We start from the raw sequence: 25360 nt of genomic DNA, 5'->3' as shown, positions 1-25360 counted from the left end.
TTTTGTTAATCGTGCTCTTTCTACTTTTTCCATGTGAAGTCAAACATATATCCTACTTCAATTAAAATCAGTGCTCCACAGACCAGTACCTAGATCTTTTCACTGGACAGGGAGTTACCACCTCAGGAATTGAAAGGACAAGGGAACATACAGACAGCTTCAGTAGAGTCAAAATCTGAAAAAAAAGTTTATTAAGACTATGTTTTATGTATGAGAAAGCAGCAATGATTTTAGAGAGTGTGAACAGGTTACCTCTCAGAAAGGAGGGCAGAAGAGAAGAATAGATAATTTCCAGCAGCAATGCTAGGTCAGTGATACTATGAACTGTAATGAAAGAGAAATAAAAGATATCTGGTACTCCTGAGATCCAACCACAGATCAGGGCTGCAGATGAATATCCAGGCAACAAATAATATCCAAGTGAGGGGAATGGTAGGGCCAAACTCTAAAGAAACATGCGGCAACCAGAGAGGGCAGGAAAAAAAAAACATTTTGAGGAGGGGCTATGGCACAGAGGCCGAGCATAGACTTGGCATGTAAGAGGTTCCGTGTTCAATCCCTGATATCACCAGCTAAATGTATTGGTAACTGGTGATATGAAAGATCTCTGTCTGAGAACCTGAAGAACTGCCAGTCTGAAGAGACAATAATCATCTTAATGAACCAGTGGTCTAATTTAGTATGTCAATACCGTGTGCCCATGTGAAGAATTCTTCAGTTACAGGACAGGTAGGTGAGATGCCAAAAAGAAATATTTTGTTTTCTAAGTTCAGAGCCTAAGAAAGTACAGTTTCTCAGGGCAAATGATGTCTATATTCCATATTGGCATAGGAGGAAAACATACATTGGGAGACAGAGGGCGCATTTTTGTGACTTTTCAGTGAACTCTTCTTCCTTAAGCTCTTTCTGAAGATTTCCTGTTCTCCTTAAGTGAATGTATTTATTTATTCTGATCAGGTGCAGCCTATTCTACCTCTCCCCTTTTCCTCTACAGGGCCAAGGGGCCCTTACATCGGGTTCAACATGCAGTGGGGAGATGCAGGTCTTGACATCAGAACTGGGCTTCAGAGTAACACTGCAAAGTGCTAAGGATGGTATGCAGAGTACCTGCTTAATATTCTGTTGAGAACTAAAGCTTCTTAGTTGGACCATAAGATCACTTTCTGCACTACTGCAGAACATGTAAATTGGATTCCTTCTTTAATTATAGTTTTTGGCCAATGGGAAAAGATACAGAAAAAGAAGAATATTGGAGATCTCTATATACATAAAGAGTGATTCATACATCTGACAACATGCTGAAGGTTCTCAAGACTCCTATTGGAGGAATCTTGCATCCCCCAGGATTCCTCACATAACCCCTTCCCTTTAGACCTACTGTGAATGAAGCCTCTAACAGCCCCTGACTGAAGCGAGGGATGTGTTTCCGAGAGCAAGGCAGAGGAGCCTGAGGGCATGGTTGTGCTTTACTTTTAAGGAGGGGGGGGGGAAGCTTTCCCTTTCTGCCTAACCATTGGTTGACAGGGAGGCCACAGAAAAGCCCGTTCTCATTTAAATACTGCTAAGGCCACTGCTCGAGGGCAGACTCAGCTAATCCATGCATGTCTCTTCTCTGCAACTCTCTGAACATCTGAGACCTACCGCACAAGGTTGTTGAGCAGATGAAACTGGATGCTGTTGTGGAAGTTCTTTTGCCTCCTGTTTCATCTGCACAATAACCTGCATCAGAGGTCCGAGGTGTTTCTTCTGCACAACAACCCTGTCCACCCTCCAAAACAGCCCCCTTCAACTGGGAAGCTGATCTTTATAATCTGGCAATGAGCTGTAATTCCTAGAGTTCTCCAGGCCCCACCTGAAGGTTGGCTGCTGGAAATATTTGAAGAAGTTTGGAGGAGGGCCTTAAAAATGGTACAATGCCTTAGACTCTACCCTCTAAAGAAGCCATTTTTGCTTGCAGAGGCAAATCTAGAGAAGAACAACAATGGTAGAGGTTTGCAGGCTGAGGTTGGGGTGGAGTGGTGCAGGTGTGTCACACCTAGGCTATGGGCTTTGGCCAGCCCTTATAAGCAACTGTTTGTGTTTTGGGGTGCAAACAGACAGACCAGCAAGTCTGTCTGGTAAGTCAAGGAAGATCTAAATAAGGAATATTTACAGCCTGAAAGTTTAAATGGTGAACAAGTAAATGGCTGGAAAGACATAGGAACTGAAGCAACTTTTTACAAGCTTGGCCTGGTAAATAAAAATCAGTATTTGCCAGGAAGATCGTATGAAATGAAAGGCATAAGTGGCTCAGAATTTCAAGTGGAGTTAGCTGTATAGGAAAGTAGCCAGTGAGACTTTGGGGGGAACTAGGTGATCCACTTTTATTATGCAACAACTTGGCCTTGCAGACAACAACAGGAGCTGCCTTTGCCAGCCATAGGCCTCAGGCTTCAGAAGGGCAGACATCATCAGCCAAGCAACAGACTGTGCTAGCCAAGGAGTGTTTGTGGCTATGTGTTTTCCTCTTGAAGGGGTGCATGTGAGGGGGAAGAGCTTTCGCCTCAGTCTAACTGCCTGGAGTTGAACTGTACTTCCAGGGGATCCTCAGACCCCACCTGGAGACTAGCCTCCATAAGCCCCAGTGGGGTACGACGCTACAGAGTCACCCTCCAAATCAGCAATTTTTGCCTCAAGAGCTGATCTTTATCATCTGGAAATGAGCATCAATTCCAGGAGAGTTTGGCTTCCCTGGTCTGGAAATATTCCTTGAGGGTTGGAAGTGGGGCCTCAAAAGTGTATAATGCCTCCGCAGCCACATATCTGAGAAGGTTAGTACCTCTGTGAAATCTGTTCCAGTTACACATAGCTCCAGCTATTTTTATTTTTATGACATTTTTGTATGAACAGGGAAACAGTTTTTGCCTCTCGTCTTTTTTAATAGAATTTTTAATAGAAATAAAACGTGACATAGAGAATACAGAGAGATACAGACTGGCATATAAAATGAATTTAAAGGAATTACCCATGCTGTAGCATTCAGTTTTAATGTCTTCTAGTGAAGGTGTTACAAAGGTTAATAGCTTGGTTGTTAAAAGAGTCTTATTTTAGCTATATCAGTGTTAGTTTCTATTTAAGGAAGAATGCCTGCTTGGTATTTACTTGTTATTTACTAAGTGCGCCTGTGAAAACATTCCTTTTCACCCTCAGATCAGCAGTCTTTACTACGTCATTAGCAGACATTTTAATCGTGAAAAAGTAGCATCTGATTTCTAGGTTTCTTCTCTACTCTGTAATTTTGTTACTATAAAGCAAGTATATTGACAGTTGTGCAACAAATGTAGTTTTTTTGCATGAAGTACAAATATTGCAGTTAAATGGATGCTGCAGATGTATTTTTAACTGCTCTTTGTATTAAAGCAGACTAGAGTGATAAATTCATCATTACTAATCTTTAGGAGACTGAATTATATTATAAAATGCTACATTGTTGTATATCATGAACAGATATTCAACTGTATTTATTTATTTATTTATTTATTTACAGCTCTGGGAAGTTTACATGGAACATGTAAAATATAGACTGCCCAATTTAGTTATTACTAGCTCATTATTGAGCTTGCAACAGGTTGTTGTGCATTGCAGGAGATTTCAATAAATGTTGATCAGTCTCAAATATTCTATTCTTGAGCAAGGTGATTGAGTGGTGGTTGGACAACTTCAAGCATTCCTGAGGCTGATTCCACATGGATCGAAAAGGCTGGGAGGGCACTCATATGGAAATGGCTAATCCCTGCTTCCACATGATGTCACCACCTGGTCAGCCCCCTCCTAGGCCTGTTGCCCTGTTTGGAACACAAATATTTTCCATGTTCCCTTGAGTGCTCGGGGGGACAACGGGGCCTCCCTTGGTGGAGGCCTGCATAGACAGAAAGAGCCAGGCCTTCCAGGAGCCCGGAGAAAGCAAAATATGCCCCATTTTTTTTTTGCATTGTCAGGCAATCCCACCTGCCTGCAAACCTTCCGCCCCTGCCACTCCCCTTTGTGGCAGAACCTTTCTGCCATGGATGTGTCCCCTTGCAGGGATGCAGAAAGTTTCACCACTGAAATGTGTGTAGGGACACAAGAAGTGGCAGTGCATGCCACTCTGCCACAATGCGCCAGTGGCACCCCGGAGTGGCACTGCTGGTGCGAAATCACCCTGAGTTAAGCAGATTGACAGGATACTTTCCAGTTTGATTTCAGATCTTGTTTCAGGACTGAAACAGCATTGTTTGCCCTGGTGGATAATCTGAGTTGGAGATGGATAGATGGAGTACAACTGTATTGATTCGCTTGGACTCGGTGGCTTTCAATACCATTAATCATGGTATAATTCTGGACTACCTTTCTGGGCTGGTACTAGAAGGCATTGTTTTGCGATAGTTCTGGTCCTATCTGGAGGGTAAGCTTCAGAAGCTTGTGCTGGAGGGTGTAAACTGGAATGAAAATATTTTCACAGTAGGTCCCCTCTAGGGGTGTGCAAACAGTTTTTTGGTATTTTTTTTTTTGTTGAGATCTATTGGATGCAATTTTTTTTTGGGGGGGGGGGGTTGTAACATCAGCAATCCTAGCCTAACTCCCTAGTGAAAGATTCTGGGGGAAAAAACAACAACGTTATTATAGCAACACAGTCACTGTGTTCTTTAGAGCAGCATAGGATTTGGCAGTGCTATATTATGTTTTTATCTCCATATATGTTGAATTCCTGAAATAAGATATATCCCTGTTCTCTACCTCTTGTTGCTCCTGGGTGACTGCCAGTTTCCCAAGAATATTTCTAATACTTTTGGGTGGGTATATTTCTAATACTTTTGGGAGGAAAGGGGCCTGGGGACTTTGTCTCAATGCAGCTCTTACTAAAGACCACAATATATTTTTGTGGCTTTGTAAAGAACTATAGAAAAGAGTTTTTCTTTTCTGTATGATTGGTAGTTGAACATTTCTGTCTAGTTCATCTGACACTAGAAACTATTCTAGCTATTGCAATACAAACGGAGATACCCCACAATACTACTGGTCTTTTCATGGTGGCTATTCCTAAAGCAGCTTGTAAAGTATTCTTCTGTATTTCTGTTTCATAAAGACTGCTGTTTTTCAACATTGTATTTTGTACCATCTCTTGCATAGTTATTTTAAAATAAATCATTGAGAAAAATGCCAGAATAATATTTACTATTATTTCAGTCAACATTTTTGGCAAGAGTGCTTTTTTCTTGTAGTAACAAGGCTGTTTTTGTTTGATAACACTTAGAGGGAAAGTAACAAATGGAGTCTGAACTCATCCTACTGGTATGTTTTGGTATATAAATGTACAACAATACAAAAGCCTATCTAAAGCTGAACGATAACATTCAATTAGTTACTTTTGTTTAGCACAGCAGAATGCCGCTCATGTCACTCAGCTTGTTTTAAATATTAATTCCTTATTTTGCAATAATTTCTAAAGTTTTTTTTAAAAAATAGGCCAAGTATTCTTGCATCATAACACTGTATGTTCAAGTACTTTGAACATTTCTTAAGTGTTCTATGTGCAAACAGTGCTTACAAAGCATGTCCAAATAATGAAATCCATGGACACAAGATGAAAGTTGTGGGTTGGATCCATGGGAGAAGATTTGGAAGAAAGGCATAGCTCCTGGGAAACTCAATATATGAGCTTTCCCATTGGATCCAAGAACATCTTGGCTAGAAAGCTTTTAAACAATGAAGAATTATAATAAATAGGGACTCCACAAAAGTCATTATAATTTGTAATGGAACATATTGAAAAATTTGGATCACTCTCAGGTTATAAAATTAGCAAGAAGAAGATCAAAATGATAACAGAATTCTTAATGCAAGAAGAAAAAGAAATTATAAAGAGTACAGAATGCACAGTAGCCACTGATCCTATTAAATATCTGGAGATTAATGTGATTGGACAAAACTATATTTTTGAAAATAATTATCAGAAGCCCTGGAAACTGATACAAGCAGACTTATCAGGGTAGAATTTCAGCAAATGAATTGATTGCCAAAATTAATTTTATATTCAAAATGTAAGATAGAAGACTTTCTTTTGAACTTGGGTATATTATAAGCTGTGACTAGTCTGTAAAATTGACAAAATATATAACATGGAATATACAATAATGATGAATTAATAAATAGTTGTAAATTACATCTGTCATGAACTTTGAAATTTAAAATGTTTGAAGTTAGGACTATAGTATTATCTGTACCATTGTTTGGATTAATATTTGTGAAAAGCCCCTCTGGGTGGCCTGCTGTCCAGACATGTCCGGTGCCTGGACTGTGCTTCCGCCTGCATAGGCCGATCCGGCTGCACCCAGCTTGGCCCGTCCCCTGGAGTGTCCACCTCCAGGAGCTAGCCGTGAGGTGTGTGGCCACCCTTGTGTACACACGCTGCCTCCCCACTGACAGCCCTGCTCCTTCCCTGCACTGCTTGGCCTGCCGGCCTGATGTGGCTGCCAGTGGCCGAGCCAGCCCACCTACCTATGCACACATCACCCCAGCCTCCACCAGGATGCCACCTTCATCTGTCATGTGCCACCATGCCCCCCGCCTACCTTGCCCTCACCCCAGCTGCCATGATGATGCCAGGCGGCAGTGGTGGTGGCTCTGAGGACACGGCAGCAGCCACGAGGAACCACCAAACATGGTTACCTGAACACCCTGGCAACAGCTGGGAGGAAGGGGAGGTGCCCCCAGGCATCTGTGCTGGCTGTCACCCGTGCCAGTAAGGAGCCATTGCCAGCCACTGGGTGGAGGCCACAACCTGAGCCATGGCCACAGTCCCACAGGGCTCTCCAGGCCCTGGGAGGCAGAACTGCCCCCAACACACGGATACCTTCCATTGCTGCAAGCCACTTGCCGTGGACCCGCCCTGCCCCTGCTGGCTGCTCCCCATGACCCCTGACGCTGAGGGCACAAGTCCATTGCCAGCCCGCCACAGGACTGCCACCCCAGGGCTTCTGCCTGCACCCCATGCTGATTTCAAAAGGATAGATAAGTGAAGGCGCGGGTGCCCATTCAGGGCTTCCTCTACCAGCTCCTGCCTCCCACCCCCCAAATAATACCCCCACTTGCACCTGCTGCATGGAAGCCTGCAGTGGGCTCTTTTACTAGTATAGAGAATATTTTGAGGATTATTTTGAGGGGATGTTAGGGAGAAATATTCTTTCATCTATACCCAGTAGTGTATGATGATTTCTGATGTATGCAATATGTTATGTAGTCCCTATTTTTCTTTTGTGTACCTTTTATACTATTATCTTGTTATTAAAATGAAAAAATATTTTAACAGGTATAGGAATGAAAATATTGAATGTTTCTACTAGATTATGACTCATTTGCCTTCTCAGCTCATCTTTTCAAAGGAGAGAGTCCTTTATGTCAGACTCTAATAGGCAGACTCTTATCTGTTATCCTGTACCCCTTTTGATAATGGTTTTTCCCAAGTAACCTTAGAAGAGAAGAAGACTTTCTTTTTTATATACTGCTTTTTGCTACCTGAAGGACTGCCAGATTGTCTTACAAACACCATTCCCTTTCTCTCCCCACAACAGACACCCTGTGAGGTAGCTGGGGCTGAGAGTGCTCTAAGACAGCAGTCCGCAACCTTTTGCAGGCCGCGGACCGCTGCGCCGGGGTGTGGGGAGAGGGCGACCTGGGGCCCTGTGCATGCGCAGCAGCCCCGGCACAAATGGGGAAGAGGGCGCCGCAGCCCGGGCCACGGCCCGGGGGTTGGGGACCACTGTCTAAGAGAAGTGCTCTCTGAGAACAGAGTCATAAGAGAACTGACTGGGGCAAGGTCACCCAAGTGGCTGCATGTGGAGGAGTGATTAGAGTTCACCACTCTTAACTATTATACCATGCTGGCTCACATGTGTGTTTTGTATGGGTGCATAACCAGATGTTCAAAGTGCTTAAGGATGTGCTGCATATGAACTTTAATTTAGGCAGCTTCTTCTTAGTTGTAATGCAGAGATTAATTTTTTTCTCTTGTATATGCTATGGAGGGAGTAGCAGTTGTCCTTCAGTGATAATCAAATTTTATTTATAATCCACCCTTCCCTACAGGTTCAGGGCAGCTAACAACAACACACATATACATATATGAAGAAAATAAAACACTATAATCGTTATAATAATAATAGTATTAAACTATACAGTAATATCTTAATTGGGCCATTTTAATTCTCTAGTCGGGGAGGCAATGTGGATATTGATTTCACAACGTGGTGACAAATTGGCTGGCGTTATAAGCAGGGAAACCAGAATTTCGATTGCTCATGTGCTCCCCAAATATTTTTCAACTAACTGGTAGGGGTGACTTTGCATGTCTGGTAAGGCTGTGCATATCCATGTTTGATTCTGGAAAACAGTGCTATAGAAGTTCCACAATATTATTTAATTCCTGCTTCCTTTGCAGGTACCCAGATTATTTTCCTTTCCATAGTAAGAAGAAATGGTGTGGAGGAATAGGCAGTGAGAAAAAGGAGGAAGGAGAGCAATTGTATTAGGCCAATAGGCAAAAGGGCAGCTAGCCCCTGATTGCCTTTGTTGGTAATTTGGAAGTAAAGCAGCCCCTGAGGAATGTTAGTAATTCCAGGAATGCTCATGTTAAGAAATAGGCTAATTATCACTTGAAAGGTAGCAAGATTTTGAACATCCTGCTCTAACAAGGCACTTGTACTTCCATTGTCTAAGCTTTATGGCAAAGCATGTAGTAACCTGGACAAAGAGAACCTCGAGAATCATAGTGTTATCCTATTCAGACATGAGTAATAGTTTCTGAGAGTAGTAGACCATGCTAGAAGGATTTTTGTTATATGCAGAATACAAGTTCCTGTACTAAGGATCTAAACTGTTACTAATTGAATGAGGATAGATTCAAGTGGGTAGCCGTGTTGGTTTGAAGCGGCAGAACAAATTTTGGGTTCAGTGGCACCTTTAAGATTAACAAAGTTTTATTCAAGGTCTGACATTGTATCTGAGGAAATGTTGGTTTGCAAGGTGCCATAGGACTCAAAATTTGTTCTAACTGAATGAGGCCTTAACAAAATTCCTTTCAATCTTAGAATGAGCTAAAAAGTTTAGGAGCCAGACTCAGTTTTTCAAGCCTAGGACTTTAAAACGAACAGCACATTTTATTTTCCTGCTAATTCCCCCTTACCATTTTCAGCTATATTTAACCTGCCTCTCAGATATCAATATCTTAAGAATCATGCTAAGGAAACAGGATGCAGCAGTTTGCATCTCTCTCTGTTGTATTGTGTATATTCGCACTTCTGCTTGACGAAACTCTTATTTGTTGATATATATATGTGTGTGTGTGTGTGTGTGTGTGTGTGTCCTTTTACCACAGTTTATACCCAAGCAGCTGACAATGCTGAATAAATGCAAAAGTATTAACATTTTACTTTTAATTTATTTATTAATAAATTCATATCCCACCCCTCACTTGCATCTTGGGGCATCTAACAGTATTATCAAAAATACAGTACAATATAAATAAATAACAATAAAACAGTAAAAACAATTACCATTAAAATAGTAACATCCAGCAAATTGAATAAAATCTAACAGGCTTCCAACTTTGTTGGCCCCGAGTGAAGGTGCACCCAGCTGACCCAGGAGCAATTGACAGTGTTATGATGGAGGGGTGGGGGAGGTATAGGGGGAGGCCTGTCAAAATCTGCTATCCTATAGCATGCTGTGGTTGAACTGGCCTCAATCAAAGGCTTGGCTGAAGAGCTCTATTTTACAGACCCTGCAAACTGCTGGAATTCCGATAGGGCCCTGATCACACTTGGGAGTTCATTCCGCCAAGCTGGGCCAAAGCTGAAAACACAAATAAAAACAAGTCTAACTTGTTTTTAAGGAAAGCCCATTCTAGCCTCCACCAAGCCCACATTGGAGGAAGAAAGGCAGAATGGGTATAATCCCATGTGAGTCCCTTTGACTTTCACAGAGTCCCTGTATAAACTATTGTCCGTTTTTTATTGGTCGTTATGTTGGGTTCTAAGGATAAACTGGGCATTCTGCTTGTTTTCTTCCTGCCTTGTTCTCAGTGGGCTAGGCACACTGTCTAAATTGGCAGAGGTGTATAGTGCTGAAGACACTTGAACTGATTGTTCTGGGAGACTTCAAAATTCATGCTGAGAGTTGCTTACAAGGATGTAGCTTCTTTGACTACCTTGGGCCTCTTTCAATATGTGACAATGTGTGGAAAAGTCATACATTTGACTTAATCTTTTGAATCAGGCCTTTGAGGAAAGGACTGGCCTTGAGGCCAAAGGTTCAATATGATCTGGCTATTATTAATGATGATGATGGTGGTGATTATAATAGCATTTATGCTACCCTTCCCTGATGGCTCATTATCTACTACAGTGGTCCCCAACCTTTTTATCATCGGGGACCACTCAACGCCAGGGACCACTCAACGCCTTTTACTGAGGCCCGGTGGGGGGGTAGTTTACTCCTCTACTCTCAACCACTGCCCTAACGCTCTCTGATCGCTATGGTAATGTTTAAACATCCCTTCAAAATAAGATACAGACACGCCACAACAATGAACATAAGGAGCATTTTATTTTCATGGAAATTTTAACTCATGACAATGACAAATCAATGGGAACTCTGAGCTTGTTTCTCTGCAATGAGATAGTCCCATCTGGGAGTGATGGGAGACAATGACACCCGAAGTGTGTTGTAAAGGGCCAGGGGGGAGGAGAAGGCGTCCTTCGGGGCCCACCTCCAATTAGTCGAAGGACCACATGTGGTCCGGGGCCCACAGGTTGGGGGTCGCTAATCTACTAAACAAAAGTGAAAGTAACCACCATGCTACAGGGAAGGAAGCTGTATAAAATGGTTCATAGTAGCTTCTGGAGGATTTTGAATTCCAAATGAATACTCTGCTGAGGCTATTGTGGAAGCTTGGAACATGAAGCTCCTAGAAATGATCAATAAAGTTGCCCATTACACCTCTCCTGCCCTTGGGAAAGAATGATCTAGTAACTTACCCTGAAGCAGGGTGTCCTAAAGAGTAGCGATCCCCAACCTGTGGGCCGTGAACCACATGTGGTCCTTCGACTAATTGGAGGTGGGCCCCAAAGGACGCCTTCTCCCCCCCAGCCCTTTACTTCATCCCCCCGAGCCCTTTACAACACACTTCATTGTTGTGGCTGTATCTTATTTTGTATCTTATTTTGAAGAGATGTTTAAACATTACCATAGCGATCAGAGAGTGCTAGGGCAGTGGTTGAGAGTAGAGGAGTAAACTACCCCCCCCACCATGCCTCAGTAAAAGGTGTTGAGTGGTCCCCGGTGAGTGGTCCCCGGTGATAAAAAGGTTGGGGACCACTGCTAAAGAGGGCTAGTAGATATCTAGAGGGATGCTGACAGTAAACTTTGCTGAATCCATCAAAGCATACAACAGAGCTCATTAGATGACCTATGAAGCTGTGGTAATAGCAGCAAAGAAATGTTATTTCTCAGTCATAATCACATCACTTAATTCATGGCAGTTTCAATTGTTTAAGACAGTGATCCCCAACTTTTTTATCACCGGGGACCAGTCATCACTTGACAATTTTACTGAGGCCCAGGGGGCGGTAGTCTTTTGCAGAGGGACGTCACCACCACCGCCTGAGCCCCTGATCCACTTGCTTTCTTGCAGCGCCCCTGACTTCCCGCCGCCTGCTGGGGGGTGCTGCCAGCAGCAGCTGCATAATGCCATGCCGAGGGGGAGCCCCAGCCATGGTGGCTGTTGGAGAGCACCAAAGGTGAGCCGGTGGCAAAAATCTCATTGGCATCAATCTTAAGTCAATCACTGACTCAGGCTATCTTCCCTCAGCAACTAAAAAAGTGATTATTTACCGCAGCCTTTCCCCACTTTTTTACCATTGAAAAAGCCCTGAAACATTATTCAGGCTTCAAGAAACCTCAAAGTGCCACAATCGTACAGAATATGGTTAGGAAGCATAGCTGTTTGTATGCCCACCTGGGGTCCTCCCCTTCCCACCCCTCTAGCCACAGTAATTTAAAAACCATCCCTACAGAAAAAATGCTGTGGCCAACTGTCATCCTGTTTCTAATGTAATTGTTTCTAGGCAATAAAGTAATTGGGATAGTGGTAGATGAACTTCCGGTTAATTTGTCTGCTCTGATTTTCAGACAGGCTTTGGAGTGGAGATTACATTAGTTGATGATCTCCATCTGAACGCAGACAAAGGCTGTATCTTTATTGCTATTTGCAAAGTTTTTACATCTTGCCATGAGAAATCGTGAATGTATTATGTCTAAAGCAGTGGTCCCCAACCTGCGTGCCGCGAAGGCCATGGCGCCGGACCGCGGCTCCCTCTCCCCGCCCCGCAGTAAAAAACTTCCCAGGCCGCAAGCTTGCAGCCTGGGAAGCTTCTTACTGCGGGAGGGCGGGGAGAGGGAATCAGGGACAGGCCGTGCATCGCGCACGCGCGGCCCGATATGCGGTCGTGGCCCGATGTCCTGCCGGTCCCCAGCCTCAGAAAGGTTGGGGACCACTGGTCTAAAGCATGATCTTTGCATTTGTTCTCACTAGCAGTGGATCCTTTTGCACTTTCCCTTCTTATATTGTACTTTTATATGCTATTAAAGGCTTGTTGTTGTTATTGCTATTTCTAGACATATCTGCAACCTTTGTTGCAGTGAATGATGCCATCTTACTGGAGGCAGAAATAGGTATTGTGCTTTGAACTGTTTTAAATAAATCCTTATGGGCTGGCCTCAGAGATGCTGTTGAAGACCACCTGTCATCAGTGTGGATCTTGTTCTTTTGGGTTCAATCTTACACCCTGAATAGTCAACCTGTCTGTAAAGCCTTGAGGGGAAAATAATTCATAGCTTTATAACTGGGCTTTATCAATATGCTTGGGAACAGCCAGCTCTGTATCTCTCTTTCTAAATCTCCCAAGTTATGCAGTAAAGGTCTTCAACCACAGCCTGACCAATTGGTTAAATAGCAAAGAGGATATGTGCCAAATTGAAGCGGAATCCTGATAAAACCAAAGTTATGCTAATTAGGAAGGTTGAAGCTTTGACTTACATTGTACTTCTCACCCTTGCTGACTCAGTTAAGAGCCTAGGGATCCAGCATTACTGCTAGAGAAGTAAGTTAATACAACTGCAAGCAAAGTTTTTCTCCAACTTTGTCAATCCTGGAAGTTACCTCCTTATTTGACTCAGCTGATTATTCTCACTTCTGCTGTTGCTTCTTATCAAGCAGAAATTTAACAAGGTTGGAAGGAAGAGCAGAGAAAGAAGAGCTATGTATTCTGAGCAAAGTTTGAAGTCTTCTTCCAATGGAGGAGTTTAGCCTGGAAGAACTTTGTGCTACTTATGTTTAGGATATGTGTTGTTTTGTCTTGTACAGATCTTGCCACAGTAGGACTGCACTAATAGGCGCGTCTTTCCAAAGTGGTGTTCATACCTATCACTGACCAGAGAAAGAGTCTGATTCTTTATTAATTCAGTGACTCTTGTTTATTTGGTATTCTGTTTCCCTTGAGTTGTACACCCTGTTATGTAGGCAGGAAATACTACAGACTAAAGGGGATCACAACCCCCCCATGCCCCCCTTCCACACACACACAAAATAGGCAGTGTCTACTGCTCAGATGTTTTCTTTCCATACTCTGGCAAAAGGCAGGCAGTTTCACAGACTTGGGGATGACAAATGAAGGCAAATGCCACATTCTGGCCCCTCAGTTCCCTGGCAATATGTGGTACCTGCCCTATGTACCCACTAAGATCTCATGGGAACCAGTAACAGAGTCAGATAGATGAGAGCTAAATTGGCTAAGAGAGCTAAATTAGTCCATGATTAATTTAGTTCTGTGATCTTGCAATGTTTGTGATTTGTTTAAAAGTTACTGTGATGTCTCACTGAGGAAAAACTCTATTCCACCCTAGCCACTGCCACTGGAAGCCCTTGTAGAGAAAAGCAACCTAGCAGCTTCCGAATCCCATGCAAAGAAAGTCGGTCTGGGGGAGTCTATTTTTAGGTGGACCAGTACATGGGCAAGGGGAGTGAAATCCCACCTTCTCCTACAATTTTTCTTGTGGCGCTTGGATGCCTGAAGCATTCCGCCTGGCTCACTTCCAGTATGGCCCTTTCAGCATCAGAGTGAAGAGAAGCAAAGGGTGGGAGGGGATAAGGCTTATTGTCCTTTACTGGATACTGAGTTTAAAAGTCGGTGTAAGCATGTACATACATTCCCACTTAAGGTGCCATTGGCATGGTGAGCCTTTTATGTATTATTTGTGCCCATGATGACTTGGGGTTATTTTTGTTGCCTAATGTCTGCCTGAATCTGCCATGCAAAGGAGATGTTTAATTGTCTGAGAAACTCATTCTTAGACTGTGGGGAGGGGAGGGTTGTGATGGAGAGAAATAAAGATAAAGAAAATGAATATACATTATAAATATAATCAAGAAAAAAGAAAAAACATTTAAAGTAAAAAAAAACCTGTAAATATGTGTGCTGTTTAGTCATTCTTAATTACAATCTTGCACAAGCAATATCCATACTCTTTAAAAATGGAAGTCTTATTGATAAGGCTTGTCATCTAGTTTATCTTGCACCATAATTATGCTTGGACTTGTCTCAGACTCTGCTAGGTAGGTTGCTGCCTGCATATTATTAGTAAAGGATTCCATTGGAACTCGCTTGGATATAATTAGCTGCTAATTCACAAGCTATCCATCATGTAATTACCTTGCTTTGTCTGCTGATTATAAAGTCATATTATAGAGTCATACATTATAGTGTTGTACTGGTCCTTCCCTGCAGAGCCATGGAAAACACTTTATGGTTGTTTTGATGACTGCCAGTGTAAGGCATGTAAGTACAGGAATTGAGGAGGGAGTAAAAGGCATGCTGATACTTGGAGACAAAATATCAGGAATGGGAATGTTGCAATTTACTGGAATAACATAAGATCATCTCTAAAAATGATTGGAATGTTTTCAGTGCAATTGCTAAAAATAAATATTTGTGTGTGTATGTAGAGAGGGAGAGAGAGAGAATGATTGAATGAGAATGGCATGCCCATGGATTCCTGGTATAATGAATGAACAGGTACAAGACTGAATCTTGAGGGGAATCAAGACATGTCAGTAAGCTCTCTTGAGGGTTTTAAACTTGCCCAAAGAAGCTATAGAGGAGCAGATTTGTAATGAGCCTACAGTGGTAGGATTTTTTTCTCCAACGCTATTTTTCCTAATCTCATTTCCCAAATTTGGAATTTGCTATTTATATGATTCATCAAGAGCCTCTTGTGGCGCAGAGTGGTAAGGCAGCAGACATGCAGTCTGAAAGCTCTGCCCATGAGGCTGGGAGTTCAATCCCAGCAGCCGGCTCAAGGTTGACTCAGCCTTCCATCCTTCTGAGGTTGGTAAAATGAGTACCCAGCTTGCTGGGGGGTCAACGGTAATGACTGGGGAAGGCACTGGCAAACCACCCCGTATTGAGTCTGCCATGAAAACGCTGGAGGGCATCATCCCAAGGGTCAGACATGACCCGGTGCTTGCACAGGGGATACCTTTACCTTTACCTTATGATGAATCATACATGTACCATAATAGTTTCTGGTCTGGAGCAACTGGTAGAGTGTGTTGTTATTCTAAAAATGAGAAAAACTGTATGGAAAACAAGGGTTTAAAAGTCCTACTTCTGCAAGTGCTTCAGCACTAATCCATACTAGTGCTAGCACCTGGGTTGTTGTTAGCTAGACCTCCCTCTCCCTCCCTATAGTAGGTTATTAGATTGCTGGGCAGGGGATCGAGTTGTTTTATCGCTTTGTTTGCATTGCTTTTACCATGTTTATTATATCTGGAATGTCCTTTTAATGGGGGTTAATGGGCTTTTATTGAGGACTTTGTGACCCTCCATGAATCATTGGAATGGGAGTGGCGGGATATAAATCACATACTAAATTAATAACATAAATAAAAATAAATATCTTCAGAACCTCAGTTTGGCCACCCCTGCCCTAGTGTGTTTAAATACCAAAATATAGTTAGAATATTGAAAAATCACATACTTTTTTCTTTTTTACTAAGGTGCCTTTATCCTCACACTAGCACAGTCCGAAAACACTCTTCTTGGAAAGGTTTCCATAGTTTCACTTTTTGCAATTATCTTAGAGGTTGCACAGAGAATCAGTTTTGATTCGTAATCTCAATTTGTTCATTTCTCCCAGCATTAAATTCTCCCAGCAGGAGAAGCAATATATGAGGTCCTTCATGCAAAAAAACAACAACAATACACACTATCTTAGAATGATGCAAAATAGCATCAAAATAATAAGCTCTCACAGGAGGGAGATCCCAGACTTCAGACTCAAACACAGTTGGCTTCATTTCATTCTGGAAACGCCATGACACAATGAACATATGAATCTACCATGTAGAATCAGGCTGTCAGTCTAACTACCATATCCTATTTATTACAGTTCTGACTCTCTCAGTGCACCTGTCTCCACCCAAATTTCTGGAGAGTTAATAGATCTCATCTGCAAGTCAACATATCTTCCATCTTCCAAAGAACATAATTTCCAAAAGAGCGTAGAGATTTAGGATGGAACTTGACTCTTCTGAATTTTCTTTGATCTTTCTTTACTCATATGCATTTTCTAGTGCCACTGTCTGTCTCCTCCTTCAAACTCACCATACTGGAATAAAAAAACAATTTTGTGGATATAGGTGAGCAATAGACTAATCAGCAGTCATTTGCAGGCTGATTTGGCTCAGTTGTTTGTACACACCTAAAAGCCTCAAGTATAAAGACTAAATTATCAGTCTGGGATTTCAGCCAGGCTTTAAATTTTCCATCTGCTTTACTTCTTTTTACAGTTGCAGACATTTAAAAAGTGCTGTTGAAAAGTGTAAGAGCAGTGATAATGAAATGCCGCAGTGCCTTTCCTTTTTTTAACCATTTGCTTTTTGTTGAACTGTTATCCTCTTAGTATTTCATTTAAGAAAACTGATACATTTCTTGTGTTGTAATACTTTAATTCTCATGCTAGTATTAAGCATCACCATATTTATCTTTTAGAGTTTAGATGAATATGATGATGATGAAGCAGGACAAAAGGAGCGCAAAAGGGAAGATGCAATCACACAACAGAATACAATGCAGAATGAATCAGCCAGCACGGACCCAAATGCTGCATTCATATTACAGGTGAGCAATTTGCCATTCAGTTCAGTCTTGTATTGCGATGCAACATTTCTTATTTGTAGGAGTGTGTCATATTTCTTCATCTGGCATCAGTATAGATTTATCAAACATTTCTTCAATATTCAATATCTGAGCATAATCTATGCTTTCCCAAAAATAAACCTGCAGCTGCTGTGTACTTAAAAAAATGCTAAATAAGTTTAATGTTAAATAAGTTTAATACCTATCATACTTGTGAACTCATGTTATTTTTCTACTAGCCCCAAAGCCCGCCATAGGCTGTAATGCAGCAGGTGCTAGTGGGGCAAAGGGTGTGCGTGTGGGGGGGAGGCAGACCTTACGAGGAGCAATGCAACATGGATGTTGGCCCCAGGCAGGCAGCGTCTCCTGGGAGCCATGAAGGACATGAGCAGAGCAGCACAGGAGGGGTGGCCTGATGGGGTGGAGGGCAGAGGACAGGCCAGTCTCGAGTGTGGGACAGGCAGAGTCCGGATGGCAGCCGCAGCGGCGGGGTGAGAGCGTGTCAGGCTTGGGGTAGGCGAACTTCGGGCTGGCTGATGGTGCACCCTCTCTGGTGTCTTGGGTGGCACCACTGCCCAGGGAGCTGCCTCTTTCCTGTGCTCTCAGGTGACACCACAGCTGCCGCCTCATCACCACCGATGCTGCCTCCACCATGGCATGCAGCGGTGGCTCCTCTCTGCCGTTGTGGCCACTGGTGGCTCAGGCTGTCCGCTGGTGCCACTACCCAGGTGGAGCGACGGGGTGCCACAGACATGTTGTCCCCGGCAGCCAGGCTCATCTGTGGCCTGGGTGGCGGAGAGGCAAGTGGCCAGGTAGGGAGGGCAGTTCCTGTAGGGGGTGGCCAAGTTAGGGTGCGGCCAGCTTTGCTTGCCACTCCCTGATTGGGCCAGAAATCTAGTCCAGACACTCTCCGGGGGCCAGATATGCTCCTCCCACCAAGGTTCTTCACAAATATTTAGAGCAGGGGTAGTCAAACTGCGGCCCTCCAGATGTCCATGGACTACAATTCCCAGAAGCCCCTGCCAGCTTTCGCTGGCAGGGGCTTCTGGGAATTGTAGTCCATAGACATCTGGAGGGCCGCAGTTTGACTACCCCTGATTTAGAGGTACCATGGATAAGGTTGGATGTGCCTTAGCAGGCTCAATGACTTGTTCATAGTTTAACTGTTATGTGACATTAGGATTGCAAACTTTAATTGGTAAAATAATCACGAACTTGTCTAATTGGAGCCACTTTTTATTGGCAAAGCCAAATTTTGAATGGTGCAACTGAGAGTGAAAGACATGCTTGTTTGTACTCTGGGGTTTTTTGGATCTTCTGTGACATGTAATGATAAAAATATAAAATGCAGCCTTTTCTTCAAATTATGCATAGAAGCTGTTGCATTAATTTCACTTCTCTCATTTCTAAGATGACACTTATATGTAGCTATTGATAGATGATGGATCAACTAAAATTTATTTTATCAATTGTTATTGTTTCCCTAAATGAATATAGTTACATCTCTTGGAACTGGATTTAGTTATTTCGAAAACCTATGTGGAATACTTCCATATATTTATTATTCTTATTCTTACTACTTTAATTTATTACCCACCACTCTCAAGTGGCTCATGGCTGTTTACAACAGTCTGAATAAAATCCCCAATAAAACTCCCCTTAAGAACCCAGACATTGGGTTGCCAATTGCTGCCCGGATCCGGTTCAAGGTTCTGGTTCTAACCTTCAAGGCTTTACGCGAGTTGGGACCCACATACCTGAGGGACCGCCTATCGCCCTATGCCCCTCGCAGGGTCTTGCGCTCTGCGGGTGAAAACCTGTTGGTCGTTCCCGGCCCTAGGGAAGCACGCCTGGCCTCGACCAGGGCCAGGGCCTTTTCGGTCCTGGCCCCGACCTGGTGGAATGAGCTCCCGGGAGAGCTGCGGGCCCTACGGGATCTTTCAACATTCCTCAACCTGTAGCCTAAACTGTAGACACCTGTAGCCATGCTCAGCACTGTCACTGGTCTTAGATGAAGAGATGTAACTTTTTCCAATCCAGGAAAATAACCAACTCCTAAAATAGAATATCCACTGTCATATTTCTGTGTCTTCTAAACTGAGGTTCAGTTTATTCTGTCTTATCCTGTCTGTCACTGATCCCAAACTTCTTATTCAAAGCTCCCAGTACTTTATCTGGCTTCATGGATTAGGAAGCAACCGATTTGCTTAATTATGACACAAAACCAGCTCCTCTTTATAAATTCTTCATGAAAACAGTGATTTGCAATAGACGACTTCTTGATTGCTGTATCCATGAACTTCATAGTTCCCTATTTGTATATACTGTCCCTGCTTTTTTCTTTAAAAGGAAATCACCCCAAATTCAATGAAAGAGATCCATGTGTAGAAGAAGGTTTCCACGTGTGCAGCTAGTGTGCATGCAAATGCATATGTAGAAACATGCATTTCTATTTTGAATGCTGACTGGGCCTGTTGAGTGACTTGATGTGTCATTTGATGTGCATAGGGATTCATTCAGTTGTTGTGGATGTATCCTTCTGTCATGGATTTTCTAGAGTTGATCCTCTGCCATGGTCCCAAGCTTTCTCTCTCCTAGGATTCACTTAAACCAAAGTGAAATACATGATTTTTTGGCACTGGTCATTTTGTGTCATTTTAAAAAATTTTCCCAGGGAGATACTCCTCTCAATGAGAATCTTAAATTCAGCCTTAGGCTATAATTGCCCCATTCCTAGAGAATTTTCCCAAGAGGGAAATGACTCAAATTTGGTTGGTTTGTCAAAGCTGTTACTGCTTACTTTCAGCTTAGCCTTTAACCTAAATCGGAATCATGTTGAAATCCAAAGAGGCAACAAAGTGTGGTTCAGTTTTATTCACAAACCTTCATTAAATCCAACTGTGTATTTTGGGAGCTGCTGTGTGCTGCCAATTCAAAGACATTAAATAGAACAATTCCAGCAATGTGAAAGGCAGTATGTAAAACTAATTTAGTGTCTAAAAGCCTCCAGTGACTATTTAATTGTGTGGGAATGCAGAGATGTGATGTATTGGTATGGGCTCCCATTAGTAAACAGAGCTGAAAAGCTGCCTGACACCAGTTTCTCCAGAGCTTTGTAGATGCATGCTAATTGTCAAAAGTTTGTTCCAAACAAGCGGCTGCAAATTGCATGGTCTGCTGCTGCTTAAAGAAGTTTAAAAATGAAAAAAATGACCAAGCCAAGAAAAAGACATTCTTGCTTTTCAGATGTAGGCTTACTTTATTTATTGATTAAAATGTTCGCACCCCAACTTTCCTCATGATTCAAGGTGATTTTGTTCCAGGTTGTCCAAAGGGCCACAGTGCCTGATATAACTGGATATTTGTGAGACTGTTACAAGTGTGTTAGAAGAGTGGTTGTCAACCATATAGGACTAATAGTCATTAAAAAAATATTGACTTTTAATCTCACCAATCAGCCAAGCATCTTATGGTAGCATGTGATTTATTCCTCCTCTGTTTTATCCTTGCTGCAGCCCTGAAGAAGGAACCAAAGAAAGAAACTGTGTTTGGGGTTGAGAGAGCATTGCATTCCTATGTGTTTTTCAACTGATTGAACCCCAAAATTAGTGTGTTTCAACTTCCTGAGCTGTCAGCAGTTGTATAAATTGGAGTGAGAGTTAGTGTAAATGTGGAAACAAAGAGAGGAAGCAAACTATTTGATATTTAATATAATCAGTAGGTACTCAGTCCAGCCATAAGAGTTAGCAGATGTTTTCACCAAAGCAGGTGGTAGGTCTGTCTATGCCCAGCCTTCTTTTGATCATTATATTGTCTCAGTGGCTTACAGAAGATTTCTGGTGACTATATACATAGACTTGCACAGATATGTTTCTATTGTTTAAACCTTTCCTGCAGATTGTGATCAGGTAGCTGTTCTTTGCTGCTGTATATACTGAATTATTTAAGGGGGCTTTTAAGAAACATATGCAGTAGGGCTGTACTGTAACAAAATGGTTCGTAAAATATAGGTAAAGGTTAGCAATCATGAACAATGCTACTCTATACAGTTCATACTGTATGATGTTATAAGTAGGATTGTACTTTCTTATTTTTGGCTTTGTGTAACACATGTTACTATTCACATAGTGCTTCAGTGTATTTCAGATTTCAGTGTATTTTCTTGTTCATTGAGCATCCTATACCGTTGACTGTATTGAGTTCCTCTGTGTAATTTACCTTGAATCTGAGTGACAAAGGTGGACTATAAATTAATACATAAATAAATATTTAGTTGTTTAGTATGAGACAGTGTGAACTCCAGCCAGCATGGTGTAGTTAGAGAGCCAGTTTGATATAGTGGTTAAGAACAGTATTCTCTAATCTGGAGAACTAATACTCACTCTTCCTGAATATTAAAATCTCAAAAGCTTACTCACCAAGGTGTCTTAACTATTTTGCTCTTTTCAGAAATGATATCTTAATACTGTGGATTGGCAAATAGGATTGTTAGACCTATTCCAGGTGCATGTGCAACTTCACAATACTTCAGTATTATGGTCTTACTAGCTTCAAAGCCCGTTCCTAAGAATAGGCCTTGAAAGGGTTCCCTCCCCTGGCCCCCAGCCAGGCAGCGTAAGGTGGCTTTGGGACACAGCTCACAGCCGGATCAAGTGGGGCAGGTGGGGGCTGGCCAGCTCCTTAGCAGGCCCAGCCTAGCCGGCCAAGAGGCCCTCGTTAGCAGGCCCTCCACCACAACCCTTTGCCCAGGGCCCTCTCCCCTTACCTACTGCTGGCTCCAGGCACTGAGGTGCTTCTGAGAGCAAAGAGGCTAGAGTCCAGGGACAGAGGGTGGGAGCTGTGGAGGCAGGGCCAATCAGGGTGCAGCCAGCTTTGCGGGCTGCACCCTGATTGGCTCTATTCCAACTTGGACAGATGGACACGTTCCACCACCCCAAGGCTGTTTCACAGATATATAGGGGAACTATGGATAAGGATGGTCTTGCAATTGATATGTGGATAGTTCTTACAAAATACAGTAAATGTTTTAATTTTTTTTAACAGGAAAACTCTAGGACCATTTCAAACAGATATAAAAGGTAAGCACTTCTAAATATATCATTTAGTTATGTACTTTAAAGTGAGTATGTAATATAATATGCTAATGGGGTTGCAGTGTACAAAATAGTTCACAAACTTACTTGAATAAATGACTAAACATTGTGGTCTATACTGCTGTGTCTAGCTTGGTTCTCCTCAATTTATTTCTGAATGAAAATGCTCAATTAAGCAGAAAACATTGGTGAACTTTTTGATTGTAGCAGCCAGAATGATAATTGCTCCTAACTGGAAAAATGCAGAGAACATTTAATTAGATAATTGGCGAAAGAAAATAAGGCATTTTATGATTTTGGAAAAATTAACAAATAACATTAAAGTAATTCAAGGGGAGAAAAAGAATAAAGATTTCAATATAATTTGATTTGGCAAATTACGTAAGGAAATTTTCAGACTGTAAGGTATATGAATTAATATTGTAACTTGGGGCTTGAATTATGATTAATACAGTGGTCCCCAACCTTTCTGAGGCTGGGGACCGGCAGGGCATCAGGCCGCGCCCGCGCATCGGGCTGCGCCCACGGACCGCACATGTGCGATGCACGGCACGGCCCTGATTCCCTCTCCCCGCCCTCCCGCAGTAAGAAGCTTCCCGGGCTGCAAGCTTGCGGCCTGGGAAGTTTTTTACTGCAGGGGGGCGGGGAGAGGGAGCCGCGGCCCGGCGCCATGGTCTTCGCGGCCCGGCACCCGGCCGCGGCCCGCAGGTTGGGGACCACTGGATTAATAGATGTAATGTAATATATGAAATGGACATTGCTTAAAGGTATCAAAAGATTGATGAAGCTACAGAGTTGGGCTTTGTTTTGTTTGTTTTTTGTTGGGGACTGTGTTGATTGCGTGTTATTTAATTAAAAATAAATTAAAAAAAGAAAAAACAGGTACTGGTAGCCAACTTTGTTTTCTGGGGTAATTATCTTGAAACATTTCAGTCTGTTGTATACATCAGTGGTCCCCATCCTGCAGGACGCGGCCCGCTGCCGGGCCGCGAAGGCCATGGCGCTGGGCCGTGGCTCCCTCTCCCCGCTCCCCGCTCCCCCCGCAGTAAAAAACTTCCCAGGCCGCAAGCTTGCGGCCCGGGAAGCTTCTTACTGCGGGAGGGCGGGGAGAGGGAATCAGGGCCAGGCCGCGCATCGCGCATGCGTGGCCCATGCGGGCGCGTCCCACAGGCACAGCCCGATGCGTGGGCGTGGCCGGTGGGGCGCGGCCCGATGCGCAGGCGTGACCCGCGGGCGTGGTCCGCACAGGCGCGTCCCGATGCCCTGCCAGTCCCCAGCCTCAGAAAGGTTGGGGACCACTGGTGTACATGGATCCTTAGAAAAATACCCTTAGATAGAGGAGACAGATATATGATCTTAAACAGGTATGTTTTCCTTATCAGAATATAGAGCTATAATATAAAATCCAAGAGTGAGCAAAAGTGTGAAATAACACTGCAATACAATAGCACAGTCCTAGCTATGTTGCCCTTAGATGCTGCCTAATTGTTGGAGGGAGAACTAAAGGGAAAATAAGGAAAATAATCTGTTGCCTGTCCTGAAGAGAAGTGTCCAATATCATGTGGTTTGAGGCAGGAGAAGGAGAACTGGTCTAAGATGGGGGTTTCTGTAATAGATGGATGTCCACAACCAAAACAAACTATGGACTTGGGGTTACTGTAATGATCACAAGCTCAGGAGCAGAAGGATGTTCAATTAGGAGTTTGTGTCTCCTGTTTAATTCCCTTCCCCAGTAGGATTAGTTTTCTCTGCCACCAACAGGTCAGGAGATATCCCAACTTCGGTATTTCTATCTCTCAAGAGATTTACACAAATCAGAAATTATCCTCCTAATTCCAAATCACCATGGAGAAAGCCTTGGGAATTATATTTACCATATTCATACCATGCTAGGCATTTTTCTACCTTCTTTTGGCATCTTGCTTAGCTTTTGTTGTTGTTGTTGTTTTGGTTTTCTGAACAGTGGCTGGTGGAATTGAACCTGCGGGACAAGGAGCTTGATGGAAGTTGAAACGGGGGAAAGTGTGTAACTTCCTATGATATGGCCCTGAATTGGATAGCCTAGGCTAGCCTTGTCTCATAAGGTCTTAGAAGCTAAGCAGTGTCAACTATGGTTAGTGCTTGGCTGGGAGACTGGGGTCGCTACACAGAGGCACCCAGTGGCAAACCACCGCAGTTTGTCTCTTGCCTTGGAAACCCTACGAGGGTTGCCTAAGTCAGCTGCAACTTGACAGCACTTTCTACCACCTATGATAAAAACATTCTTACTCCCCAAAGCCAGAAATATCTCTTAAAAGGACTACTAAAAATGTCTGCTAGGATTAAAAAATAATCTAAACTGTCTGCACTTTGGTGCAGTTATTTGTGGCCAGCATTTTTAAGTGTCTGGACAGATAACAGGATCTTTTTCTTCCACTGCCAAACACAGTTGTTTTTCCTTTTTCAGCCATGACAACCAACTTTTACAGGATGAATCTTCATGAATGCTGTCAGTTTAATTAGTTATTTAAAGTTGCAGATGATGTGACAATATTCTCCCTTTCCACCTCTGGAGAGTTTAAGATGGAATTTGGTTGTTACATCCAAGGAAACAGGGAAAACTTGCAAAATACCTGTCCTGGGTTTTCATGAGTTAATGCCTGCTAGTAGGAACAAGACGTTGGATTGGTATTTTGAAAGTTATACTTGTATGTTTGGCTGGTTTCAAATGATGTTGGTAATAGCTGGCCCTGCTGTGCAAGAAGCAATGAACAGGATGGATTTGTATACAAATGTCATTCACACATTCCTGCACTATTTGCCATTAGTATCCCATCTTTCTACCATCTTTTTCCTAATCCCTAAATGGAGGGAAATCTTGCCAAGGCCCTCTGCAGCCCAGCAATCACACTCCCAACAGCTGAGCTGCAACTCACATTTGAACTGTTGCACAGTTGACTGTAAAAATGGATGCATTATGCCAGAGTTTCACACTGCTATTTTGAATCCAGCATTAAG

General features: G+C 42.8%; 1 protein-coding gene across 1 annotated transcript in view; it reads left to right on the top strand.

The window, feature by feature from the left end:
• The window catches only part of PAWR (pro-apoptotic WT1 regulator), a 76186-nt gene that overhangs the window by 29397 nt on the left and 21429 nt on the right, over positions 1-25360 (top strand). Inside the window, exons 3-4 of the mRNA XM_077338896.1 lie at positions 17124-17252; positions 22314-22348. Of these exons, the coding sequence (XP_077195011.1) occupies positions 17124-17252; positions 22314-22348 (164 nt within the window). The remainder of the gene's footprint in view (positions 1-17123; positions 17253-22313; positions 22349-25360) is intronic.

The sequence above is a fragment of the Paroedura picta genome, chromosome 5 (genome assembly GCF_049243985.1).
Source record: "Paroedura picta isolate Pp20150507F chromosome 5, Ppicta_v3.0, whole genome shotgun sequence".
Taxonomy (NCBI): Eukaryota; Metazoa; Chordata; class Lepidosauria; order Squamata; family Gekkonidae; genus Paroedura; species Paroedura picta.
The sequence above is the reverse complement of the archived record's forward strand: the minus strand, read 5'-3'. Positions and strand labels throughout refer to the sequence as shown.